General features: G+C 36.8%; 1 protein-coding gene across 1 annotated transcript; it reads left to right on the top strand.

The window, feature by feature from the left end:
* The first annotated feature begins 1,493 nt into the window (after positions 1-1,493).
* On the top strand, positions 1,494-12,950 carry LOC107666399 (SH2 domain-containing protein 4B-like). Its single transcript, XM_016457663.1, has 8 exons — positions 1,494-1,668; positions 3,323-3,482; positions 3,802-3,949; positions 6,959-7,097; positions 7,644-7,938; positions 8,586-8,713; positions 10,202-10,422; positions 12,721-12,950. The coding sequence occupies exons 1-8, from the start codon at positions 1,494-1,496 to the stop codon at positions 12,811-12,813; spliced, it is 1,359 nt and encodes a 452-aa protein (XP_016313149.1). The 3' UTR covers positions 12,814-12,950.
* The last annotated feature ends 267 nt before the right edge of the window (positions 12,951-13,217 follow it).

Raw genomic sequence — 13,217 nt, 5'->3', positions numbered from 1 at the left:
GAGCAGGTCAGTAAGATGAATAATGCAGAAAAAGAGTGACCTAGGAACACAGACAACAGAGTGCTGATGAATGCTAGCTATTGATTTTCTGTGTAGAAAACAACTGTTAAGAGTTTATGAGACGTTTTTTCTTTTCTTTTTTTGCATTTGTATTTTATTCTTTTTTGTATTTCTTCTATTCTTGTATTGTAAGATGTTGAGAAAATATTTGTATTCTCTTATTGAAAAATGAAAATGATACAGTGGAATGAACACTAAATACATCAGTTCACAAATCTAGAATCACTAAGACATTTATGTATTTGAAGGAAACTCATATTTCTATTCACCAATGTAACATTTAATTGTTAAAAAAAAGTCAAAAAAAAAAAGACAAAAGAAAAAAGTGGTAAGAGTACAACACAGTTCTCTGTTAATATTACTTTTAAGTTTCTACACATATTTATACAATTTGATCATTATTGAATTGAACAATGAAAACACTGTAAATTGTAAAATGCTTTCATGTAATAAATGTAAGTACTTACCAAGTATATTGGTAAAGTATTACCAAAAAATGTTTTAAAAATTATTACTGTTTGAATGAAATAACTAATTTATATTTTATTAAATCATAGAGTGAAGATTTACAGTTATAGAAAAAAAAAACTCTAGAAGCTAATCAGTTTCTACTATCTTAAAAGAAGAAAGAAGACTGAATCTAACCAGTATGAAGTGAGAAGTGGATGGCCCAGATGTACAACAAGAGTACAAGCACATCAGAGTCCTTAGTTTGAGAAACAGAGTCTTCACTGGAGCTCAGCTGGCAGCCTCATTGAACAGTACTCACCAAAGACAGCTTCATCTGCTTTAGTGGAGACTCTTGAAATATTGGCCTTTTAGTGAAAATATAACATCTGACACTGGCAAATAAAAAGAAATGGGTAGAATGAGCAAAAGAACATAAAGACTGGATGGTAAATGAAAATAAAAAAGTAGTATGGATGGGTGAGCTGCTCCAGAAACTGTTTGAGCAGAAGGTCTGTGAGAAGTGCCCTATTATATATCATCACAAATACAACATATATTCTACACAACAAATGTTCTATTCACAAGGTAGTGAATGAAACCCCAATATTGTTTTAATAAATGTTTAATATAGTAATAGTCATCAATAACATTAAAAATTAAATTGTAAATTTGATTGATTTAAGGCATCTTTGATTAACAAAGTATCAATTTATTAAAATTTATAATGATTCCAAACTTTTGAACAGTATGTTTGTGACTTGTATTCTGATACAACCTGCAAAATGTTTTGCCACAACTACCTAAGAAATTCTTCTAAAATCAACACATAAAAGTCAATATAAATAAAGTGAGAACTATGTTACGGTCTCAGGGCATTTGTAGTTGAAGACTCACATACCTTGTTTGACTCAACGAATTCTGCTCCAAATATATCAGGCAGTTCTCCCAGCGTGATCCTGGATAGGAGATTCTGTCAGTCCAGAATGATGCAACAGATCTTGAGAGACATGTTTGTAGATCCAGAGCTTCTGGCTGAACTAAATGAGGAGCAGAGGCAGATTCTTTTCTACAAAATACGTCAGGAGCAGGTGCGACGATGGACAGAGCGTGACAGCCAAGAAGGAAGCTGGGAAAGACCCCTGACCAAGGAGAGAGATGGTGAGTCTGGCAAGGCTAACTTTACTAGGACAGAGCGTGACAGCCAAGAAGGAAGCTGGGAAAGACCCCTGACCAAGGAGAGAGATGGTGAGTCTGGCAAGGCTAACTTTACTAGGACAGAGCGTGACAGCCAAGAAGGAAGCTGGGAAAGACCCCTGACCAAGGAGAGAGATGGTGAGTCTGGCAAGGCTAACTTTACTAGGCCTTCATGTAATCAGATTAAGTCTGCCAAATCTCAGTCCAAGCACTCTATTACTGTAGATCCCAAGAGCAAACAACAAGCGGTGCTAATATACACTCATGGTATGCTATTGTACTATTGAAAACATTTGAAAACTTTTATATCCAAACCGAAATCTCAGTTGGCCAGACGCCAATTCACTTAATGAATCGTTAAAATATTGGTGTCCAAAACAGCATAAGAAAGCTTTTAAAAGCTTGGCTTAAACGTGTGCTATAAATAAATAGTGCTCATAAATGACTGTTGAAATAGTATTCTCAATTGAACAGAGTAGAGGTTTGGACGCAGAAACAGTATCTAGTGCATTATAACTTAACTGTTCACCAAACAGTTGCTGGACCCCACTGACTTCCAATTTTTATTTTTTTTCCCCATACCATGGAAGTCAATGGGGACCAGCAACTGTTTGGAAACCCACATTCTTCAAAATATTCTTTTGTGTTCAAGATAAGAAATAAATTTATACAAGTTTGGAACAACTTACAATTGTAAACAATTTTAAACATTTACCGTTAATTTGTTTTGGCAACTTTATATCCTTAGTGGAGAATGCAATCCCAGCATGCATTGTGATGAGCTCAGTGATCAAATCAATTCAAGATGGTAGACACTGTGATAGCAAATACATTTACTTTTAATATTTGTCTGCACAATGTATTTTTACCCTTATTAGGGTATTAGCTTAACAACATGCTAACAGCACATGCTAACAGCAAACTCTACTGACACTCTGTCAAATCTTCTTTATGTTTATGTCAAGGATTCCAAATCTGTTACTTCTGAAGTTTCATGACGGTTAGGACGGTCCCTTTGTAGTCAGTAATCAGCTCAAAATTACTGTTTAAATACTCTTTAGTTAAAGAGTTAGTTCACTCTAAAATCAGAATCCTGTTGTCAATTACTCACCCTCATGTTATTTCAAAATCGATAAGGCTTTCTTTCATCTTCAGAACACAAATGAAAATATTTTTATTACTTTATCATCATTTTTGTTCATCTATTGAAAGTCTACCCAAACAAAACTTTGACGCATCAAAAACTACAACAACACATTGTAAATGTATCAAATAGTTTAATCCAAGTCATCTAAAGAAACATGATCACTTTATATGATAAACAGATTTAATTTAGGCTTTTATTTAGATATAAACACTGATCAACATATTGAGTTCATCAAATACGGAAACATGGATGAGTTCAACTTTTGGTTGCATGCACTGATAATGAATGGACAAAAATTATATTAACGATATATTCATTTGTGTTTCAAAAATGAACATAAATCTTATGGGTTTGTAACGACATGAGGGTGATAAACGAGTGAATGATGACCATTTTCATTTTTGGGTGAACTATAACTTTAAAAATATAATCTAGTCTGGTTTTCACATCTGCCTTTATCACTATCTCCAGAAAACAGAAAGAGTGTTCAGTGGCTGCAGGGCAGAGATGGCGAGGTGTGGGTCTGGGTAATGGGGGACGCCCCTGGAGACAAACCATACCAGATGATTGTCAAAGAGCTGATGGAGGAGAGAGCCAGGCGACAGGCTCAGCTAGAAGCCCAGGAGCTGTGGTGAGGATTGTGAGCTGAACACCAAATCCATGATGTTTATCTGTATCAACTGACAAGATTAGAAGCTCGTTTCATTTCTAAAATAAAAACATAAAATATGAAATCTTTTCCTGAAGAGATTTATCATCATGCTTCAGTGTGCCACATAGAAATATAAGATTTATTTTGTTTATACAGAAAAATCATGTCATTCTTCCAAATATGCCTATAAGGAAGCAAAACAATACACAGGTGTGAAAGTTAAATCAGGTTGTTTCAGGAATTTTCAAATCCTATTTTATTAAAAGATTTTCCACCTTATTTTCTGGCATTTTCCAAGGCGGAAGAAAGAAGAAGAAATAAAGCAAAAGTTCAGAGATGCCATCACAAAGGAAAAAGCACGCTTAGTTGCAGGAAAGTGGAAGGAAGAAGCTGAGGACAGGAAGGCAGCCAAACAGGAGGAGGAACGGATACGGGAGAAACTAAAGGTGATTGATCAACAAAACCCTCAAACTTCTAAATGTGCTGCAAAATGAGAATATGCACTAATTGGCCTCAGCAAGATAAAAACGGTTGCCAGCGTTCCACAAGAATCCAAACCATCTGCTAGAAAGTTTAGCAGGGGGAGTCACAAAACAATCCAAGTGATCAATTACTTGTAGGAGACCTGCAATGATGTCCACCTTTAGGGCCTAACATTCGTTTGGTGGATGTTGTTTAACACCAAAGTCTCTGTAAATTATTTAGGTAAGTGTGTGGAACGGCTGCAGTATGTGGAGGTGAGCCCTCTGTACTTCTATTCTCTCTACCTCCCTTTGAAAGACAGAGAACAATGAGGAAAACAACCAGGCAATCAATACTCAATCTGAAACCAACAGGAGGGCAACTTGCTGCATCAACGACAAAAACCAGGGCCGAGTGCTTTTTTTAGTTCCCCAAAACAGTCTATGTACTTTTGTTTTGTCATGTTAGTCTTAGTTGCTTCCCAGTTTGAGGCTAAATGAAACGGAAAATGTATTACACAAAGCTGAAGCTGCTTTTGGTTGATGTTGAGAAAAGTAGAAGTCATGTTAAAATGTGAAAGGGTCAATGACAAATAAGAGCGCACAGAAAAATGAATAGGAGTAATCTATTAAAAACCTATTATTACATTTTAAGTGCTTGAAATTAGTTTCAAAATAGCCAATATCCCAGTAATATTCATGCTAATAACCAACTAGTTAATAGTGAGAATTGGACACTAAAGTGTTACCAATATTCTTATTAACTCATCAAAGTATTTAAAGTGAGAAGGGTACATAAAAACCATGCATTTTAAGGTTAGATTTTGATGTTAAATCCACTATTGCATTGTATAAAAATGTTCTACAGTCTATACACAGTATTAAGTTCAATTACATAAGTAACTGTAATTAAATTACAGAAAAAATAAGAGTAATCCGTTACTTTACTTTTTCAAGGGAAAAGTAATTAAATTACACTAACTAATTACTTAGTAACTAATTACACCCAACACTGGTTCCTACACTGCTCCAACACACAAACGATGTAGTTTTCAAATAAGCCTGAAGGACTTGATTAGCTGGATCAGGTGTGATTAATTAGGGTTGCATCTAAACTCTGCAGGGCTCCGGCCCTCCAGGACCGGTGTTTGACACCCCTACTGTAGACAGAGCTGGTTTTGATGGTGATTGTTTTACACTACCATTGAGAAATTTTAACCAAACTATGTTACAGACTTTACATTAAGACCCTAAAGAATATTATCAACTTGTGGAAAATGGGCATCCAATGACCCCTTTAAATATCATACGTTTTTGAGGAGTCACATGACATTTTACAAACTGAACTAAGTTGCCTTGTCATAATAAATGTCAAATTCCCCGACATGTCATGGGTCTTATCTAACTTCCTGCTGACCGCATTACATAAAAAAGATATTCAAACATCAATAGGCAGTGAAGTAGTTTTGTTGAATCACACTTTTTAAATGTATGCCTTCCAAAAGATATCACTTTACTTTGGGGAAAAAAAAAACATGCCATTGTATACGTGAATTTGTATTTTAATGTATTTTTAAAATTATGTCATTGACCCAAAATCTACATGCATGGTATTGTGGTCAGTCAAAAAACCTGTCAACTTTATAAGAATGAATAAGAATGTTTGGCTGTAGGAAAGTGAGGGCAGAGTCAATTAATCTTAAAGAGGAGATAAGATCCTAAAGGCATCTCCAATGCTGCAGGATTAGTTATTCAGAAGTTGCACTGATGGCATTATCTTTTAAAAGATTAAGAAAAAGAAAATGGCAGAACGTAGGAGGAGTCGGGGCAGACAAGTGTGGCGGCACGACCGTTCTTCAATATTCACACTGCAGATTCCCAAAGAGGCCTTGATGGTTAGCCATCATTTGCGGCCTGTTAATGAGACCTTCTAAAGAAACTTGTCAAATATTAAAGAGCTCATTTATCACAGCCCACATATCATCCCTCTTGCTGGAAATTTAAAGTCATTAAACTTTGAAGTGTTTCTCTCACAATACTCCTTAAGAAATCTTTAAAAAGACTGTTGAGGCACAACGTAAAGAGAAGAGTGAAAAGAAAATGGGTGAACCTCTCAAAAGTTGTTTTAGGCCCTGTCCACACGAACGTGGCTATTTTTAAAACCGCAGCTTTTTCTACGCGGTTTGGCCGTTCGTCCACACGCAAACAGTTCCAGTTCACTGAAACCGAACATTTTTGAAAACGCCTGCCAGGGTGAAGATTTTCAAAAACTCCGGTTGCAGTGTTATCGTGTAGACAGCGAAACCGGAGTTTTTGGCTTGTGACGTCGGCGCCTGCGCTGTTATCTCCGCCTACTGGAGACTTTTTCAGGCTTCTGATTGGCCAACATGGCTTTACGGTTGAGATTATATCACCACCTGTTGGTTTGGCATGCTCTTGACAGTGCTTCATAGCATGCGTTTGCGTTTTCATGTGGACGGAGATTTTTTTAAAAACGGAAGAAGAAAAACTCTGTTTATAAAAACACCCGTGTACGTGTGGACATGGCCTTCGTTAGACGTTCTTCAGTTTTATGAGAAGACACTTCAATAAAGAGCAACTATGTCAGCAAACTCAAAGACAAACATCTCCATACTAAATGAACCAAGAATGAACAATATTTTCCATAGCAACTGTCATGACCTAAACTGCAGTCATCTTTTTGGACTCTACTGGTCTATACAAGGAGTGTCTGTTTTCAGATAACGCCTCATTGGTAATTACCTTATGCCAATAATTACACGGCTTAAGTATCTCAAACAACCATGTTAGTGTCCTAAAGGATTAATTATTCAACCAAATGATTTCCATTTCAACACAGCTAATGAGCCACTGGTGCTAATTCATTAGTGCTGCAAGAGTTAGAACAACATCCTGAGCCTAAGTAGGGACTGAGGTGCATTTGATTTGTCAACACTCTCTCTGTCACAAAAGAAATGTGTTACTCTCACACAGAAACAAGAGGAAGAGGAGAGGCAGAGGGAAGAGGAGGAGATACGACGTGCAGAGGAAAAAAGGGCCAAGGAGCTATATATGTCCCTTGAACAAGAACAAAAAAGAAGTGAACAAGGTGACAAAGAGTGGGAGGAACAATGTGAGTGAAGATGTTATTTCTTCATATACATTTTCATCTGTCAAACCCCTTCTTCTGTTTATTATGTCTCTTGTTAACATCTACAAAAATCTCTTTAGACTGTTGTGTGGATGTTAAAAAAAAGGTTTAAAAATTAATCATAAAAACCTGGTAACCTAATAAATACCAGTTTGCCATGTTTATATATACATATATATATATAGAGAGAGAGAGAGAGAGAGAGAGAGAGAGAGAGAGGGTTATAAGTTAGTCAAGTTGTTTTTAAACATGGTAACTAGTCAATCTAGTCAATGTTTAATCAATTTACCTAGTCAATGTTCTACCTGGTATACAACTGTATAGCAGCTAGTTTGTTGCTACAAAGACAGTCTAGCTTAGACCAGCTAGAAACCAGCTACCATGTTCCAAAACACACTTTCCACAGCTTTTATAAGCATTATATAAGTTATATAAGCTGGATTTTCCAGCAAAGTTGCATGCAATCTATCCTTTCTTATCAATTTTTCTCCATCTGACCATCTATTCTTTCTACTTCTTCCTCTTTAGTACGTCGCTCCAAAGAAGCTGATGAGGAGATGACAAGAAAGGCTCGCTGGGCGAGAGATGAGCATAAGCGCCAGTCACTACGGGCCATAGAGAAAGGCCACGTTGCTAGTCTGAGTGGCCATTTCCAGAAACAATCCCACCGGAGACACAGTACTTTCATTGAACCATCTGTTAATCCAGTTTCTAGCAATGAAGTCCGTCCCAGGCCCGGCCTTCAGCGTGCAGAACCCCCTCTGTCCCGGCGCAGACAAAGCCGCAGACATAGTACAACAGCAACACAACCACTAATGGACAGGTAGCCATTCTGTAGAGAAATAACAGTATGTGATACTGAATATAGATTATACTATATTCAAGTGCTTTAAGCAAATATTTATTTATTTGGAACACACAAACATTAGAATTCTGACTGATATGGAGAATTATTTTCATGTTATCACCAAAATCTATACTATTTTATTTTGTATTCAGCAGACATTTTAATTCCAAAGTGACTCACATTCAAGGTATTGCATTTTGTTAATGAAAAAAAATTACAAGTTAATTTAGGCATCTTAAATTTATATCTTAGAGCATTAAAATGGATATGTTTTTAATTTGCCAAAGATTACACTTACCAGTCACCCTTACATATGTATGCATAAAAAATTCCCTTAAAGTTAAATTCCCAAGAAACGCTTTAGACCACCCTAAGCTGGTTCGTAGGTCTTAGCTGGTTTAAGCTGGTCTAGCTTGCCTCCCAGACTGTCCAAGCCCATGTTCAGTTGGTTCAGCTGCTCTCCCAGCCTTAAATGCTCTAATATAGGCAAACCAGGCCTTGTTGACCAGATTGAGAGACCATCTAAAATCACCAAACCATCTTATGCTGGTCCTATTAAAAGAATTATGCATTAGATCAAGAACTGTGTAACTCTGTAAAGTAGCGCTTTTCTTTCCCATTAGCCCTGCATGGGTGCGAACACCACGGCCCAGTTCCAGGGAAATGGTTATTCTCTGGTTCACTGAAGAGCAGAAACCAAAACAAGCGGGATACGAACGGAATGGCAATGCTATCGCACCGTGGTTCCACGGTAAGGTTTCTTAATGACCTCTCTGGTATCTCCCGTTATCCGATACGATGCATTAAAATCCATGACCAACTGTTAAATTGTGTGCAACACGAATAGCTTGCCACTGCCAGCATTAATTGCAGAATGTAGTTGACAACTACCATCTCGTAAGCAAGTGGAAAACATTAGTAGTTTTAGCGAAGCAGACATATGCTAGCACCTCTCAAGCAGATAACAGATCTCTGCCCTTTTACCCTCTTGTATACACACTGTCACCCAGATCCACAAGGAGAGAGAAATGGAGTGTGGAATATGCAGCCCTTGTTTTGAAACCAGAAACTAGACGACCAACAGATGGAGAGCGGTGGTGTGCGTGTCTGCATCTACTTGTACACGGACAGACAGTAGAGAGAAATTGAGGGGGAGTGCTCAATAATTCAAAGGCTTTGCTAGGCTAATTACTGGCATGAGTCCTGCAGCTTTGTCATGTTAGAATGGGTTACAGTGTGTGACTCCTGGTTAAATGACGAGAGCAGATTAATAGGCTTGTGAGTGTCGGAAATTCCAACGGAATGTGGGCCACACATCAGTCTGTGTGATTCTGAATAGATGCGTCTAGATAAGAGGACAGACGCACACTCATTCATACCCTTACTGACACACACATACACAAGCCACGGTGTCGATTTACACCAACACTGCTGGTAGAGATACATGGAAAAAAACATACTATACCACTTTCTATCTGGCACCTGATGACTCCATTACAGAGATAACAAGATTACAATGGAAACAATGCTGAAATACCTACACAACTACTCTTAATTTGTTACCCTTGTGGAAAAAAGAACTGTATTGAATGTACACTTGTAGTGTACTTCAAATCAAAGTACAAAAAGCTACTTGCAGATAATATAATATTAGCATGAACTCATGACTATAATTAAGTATACTTTTAAAAAGTGCACTTTGTAATAATGTCAAATAAAAGTTGCTTCAAAGAAGTACACTTATTTTGATGTGTTGACTAACATAGTAAAGCACATTTAAAGTACATGATTAGAATTGTAACTGTAGTGTGTTATTCAGTATTACATTTAAAGGAAATATATTTTAAACATACTAAATTACAGCTTTATCTTACAGATGAGATGTGTATATGCAAACATATTTAAACACATGACATACAAGTTTCAATAGAACTAACATTAAATTTGTTTACCATAAATGTTTGTCAGTACATTCAACTGTAACCATATTTCAAAAAATGAAATTGCATAAATTTAAACTAAAATAATACATTTTAAATTTAATCGCAAATAGCATACAATTAATTGTCTGGCCTGTTTACCCTTTTCACAAGGGTAAACAGGCCAGTGTTTGTGAGGTGCCTCAGTTAATATCCACAAAATAATTGTTTTGAATTAGTGTACACATAATTAACAGCATTATAAATAAAAGTTTATAATGCTGCTCCACTGACAGTTTACTGTGATGTCTATGCTGAAGGTATCATCTCCCGAGAGGACTCAGAGACACTGCTTATGAATGCTGCTGAGGGCTCTTTCTTGGTACGGGTCAGTGAGAGGATATGGGGCTACACACTGTCCTATCGCACAGCCAGCGGTTTCAAGCATTTCCTTATCGATGCTTCTGGGGACCATTACAGCTTTCTGGGTGTGGACCAAAACCGTCATGCCACCCTTGCTGACCTCATCGACTTCCACAAGGTAAAAGAGCAGTAATAGTGTGTGACATATGGGTAAATGGATTTTTACCTCAAGAATGCAAAAGATAAAAACATTTCTCTATACCAACCAAAATGCATTTAAAATAGTTGATATGAATCGTTGACAGTAAGGCCAGTAAATTTTGTAAATAGAAAATAACGTCGTTTCCTGTACTTTTTGAGAACAAAAGCTTAAAGTTCTGTTATCATTTACTCACCATCATGTTGTTCCAAGGCAGTGCATGTCCAGACTGCTCTTTTCCATTCAATGAAATTGGACGGATGAGGCTCAAGGAATTAAGCTTCAAAAAAAGTCAACGCACAACAAAAGCATGATTAAAGTACTCCATACAAGGCTGTTAAACCCATTAGTCAAAATTAATAGTGCGCTTCGTAGTCTTTTGGACGGAGTCGATTTATCAAATCGAACATTTTAGTGAAGAACAATCTGGGGCTCGGGCCGTGTCAAGGTCAGAAGGGACACAGTTTGTTCGACAAACTAACCCATCTTTATCTAACGATACTGTCGTATACCGACCTGAGAAACATTCTCTTCATAATATTGCAAGAATCAAGCAGTGCGTCCAATTTTTCCTGTCGTTTATTTAGAATCACAACTTGCGATGATTCTTGAATTATTTTGAGTCGGTTCTTTTTGTTTGCATGAATCGGTCAGGCTAACTCTGAATCAATTGAACCATTTGCTTCGCAAAATGATTCACTTTTTCGAAGCTATAGCGACTCCTGCTGGTCAAAAGAGTAAAACCAGTTACAATCCAATCCACAGTCCTATTAAATGTAATATAGTAATTACAGCTAAATACGAAGTGTCTGTATAATTTGTTTTCTTTTAATACTTTGTAGTGCTTGTTTTACATTATTTAGATTAGCCAATTACAAAAACAATTAACTATCATTCTGCCTTTTTTTATTATTCATTACAATTGAACCTACATTAGGATCTGACGAGATGACTTAAAGCCATTTGTTAGTTAATAATTTCAGTATTTTTGTTATTTTTGTAGACGATATTTTTGTTATCGTCTGACTTTAGAGTATGTCGATTCATCCACTTGGGCATTATGGATCCCGTTGTGTTCATTTTGTGTGTTTTTTAAGCATCAATTTTGGGAGTCCCTATTATATGGACTCACAGAGGCGGAATATTTTAGTTTTTAAAATCTTCGTTTATGTTCATCTGAAGAAATAAAGATAGGGCGACATGAGGGTGATTAAATTATGAGAGAATTTACATTTTTTGGATGGAGTAGCGGTAGGTAGCCTTTACTTTTAAGGTATGAATCGATTCACAGTTCAGTAGGAACCATTTTAAAAAGTCCAGTAACGCACTCAGTCGTTTGCAGCTGGTTGTTATTAAACTGAGTTACAATCGAATGAAGCAACCGTCCTATCATTTGCCATGAAAACTTATGTTTTGGACATGTATTGTGAAGTAAATAAATGATGGCAGAATGTGCCTTTGCCAATAAACTGCCTTCAGTTGTTTGGAAATTAATTACTTTCTTGTGCAGCCATTCGGTGCTTGTAGCGGTGCTTGTTCAGATGTAAGTTTTCATCATTCTCCAGAACAATGTTTTTACTGTGGAGAAGCTCTGATGCCCAGATACATGACAGCATGTGCAGGATTAAAGTTTGGTCCATCTTAAAGTCTATGGATCTCTAAAAGTGCTGTAACATCTCAACATGTGAGGAATGGATTAGGAGTCAGGGCTGATTCCTGAGTCAAACAATGTAATGTAATCTGTACTAAAGCAACTTTCAATAACTGAGAGCTTGCCTGGCATCTCCACAACCCTACACATAGCCTGTGTAACCATGGATATGTATTTCACTTTCTGGAATGCTGTCACAAGCTGTGAAATCTCTGACATTAGTTACATGCAAATGCAGGCAAAGTTGTACAACTGTCAACAAGCGTTCCCGCTTCACGCCTCTGCAATATGGTAAAAATAAATAAAAAAACACTGTAGAACCTGTCTACATATATATGAAAATTACAATGGGTTTAGCTCAGATAGAGACAATCACCGAATGAATAAAAAAGCAAGTCAGATTTACACAGCACAGCAGTGCTGGAAACAAGACTGCCCTCACTATTTCAGGCCACATTTGACATATGTTTGAATATGTAAAATAGATCAAATGACACATAGCATGCTCCTTTTTAGCATAAGATGATTTCCAGCCATTGTGTACCAGAAAACAGACTTTAAATCTTGTACTCATTCTATTAGAATGCACAGTGCACTGAAAAATGGCAACATCTGTCTACTCTCAGGAGGAAATCATCACAACTACAGGGAAAGAGCTGCTGCTGGAGGCCTGCAAGCGGACTGGACCCTCTGTGGATTTCGGAGGGCTTTTCCCATGACTCCTTGCACACTAAAGACTTCAAAGGCAAATCTCTGTAGGGCAGCTAATGTAGCAGGGTGTTCGCTGCATTTCAAAGAACATGGTCAAAAATAAACAAGATTTCTGGTCCTCATGTTCTACCTCTGAGTTACAGTGCCTTATGATCAGGCCTCAACGGAAATACTTTTTTTCCTGTGCTAATTTTTAAGGAAAATATGTAGAATTCTGGGTTTAAACATTGTGAATGTGTTAAAGGATGCAGATTATACTAATTACGTAGAAATGTGTAGACCTTTGTGACACTGTATATTCTGTGCTGATTTTTTAATGAAAATATGAAGAATTCTCGGTTTATACATAGTAAAAATGAGTTAAATGAAGCAAATTATACAGAAATGCGTAAAACTTTAAGATTTTTTTTAT

Source organism: Sinocyclocheilus anshuiensis, unplaced genomic scaffold (assembly GCF_001515605.1).
Source record: "Sinocyclocheilus anshuiensis isolate Anshui unplaced genomic scaffold, SAMN03320099.WGS_v1.1 scaffold63, whole genome shotgun sequence".
Taxonomy (NCBI): domain Eukaryota; kingdom Metazoa; phylum Chordata; class Actinopteri; order Cypriniformes; family Cyprinidae; genus Sinocyclocheilus; species Sinocyclocheilus anshuiensis.
The sequence above is the reverse complement of the archived record's forward strand: the minus strand, read 5'-3'. Positions and strand labels throughout refer to the sequence as shown.

Coding starts and splice junctions, on each gene's coding strand:
- LOC107666399 (XM_016457663.1), top strand. CDS start 1,494: ATGATGCAACAGATCTTGAGAGACATGTTTGTAGATCCAGAGCTTCTG. Junction 7,939..8,585: donor ACACAACCACTAATGGACAG/GTAGCCATTCTG, acceptor CTTTCCCATTAG/CCCTGCATGGGTGCGAACAC. Junction 10,423..12,720: donor ACCTCATCGACTTCCACAAG/GTAAAAGAGCAG, acceptor GTCTACTCTCAG/GAGGAAATCATCACAACTAC.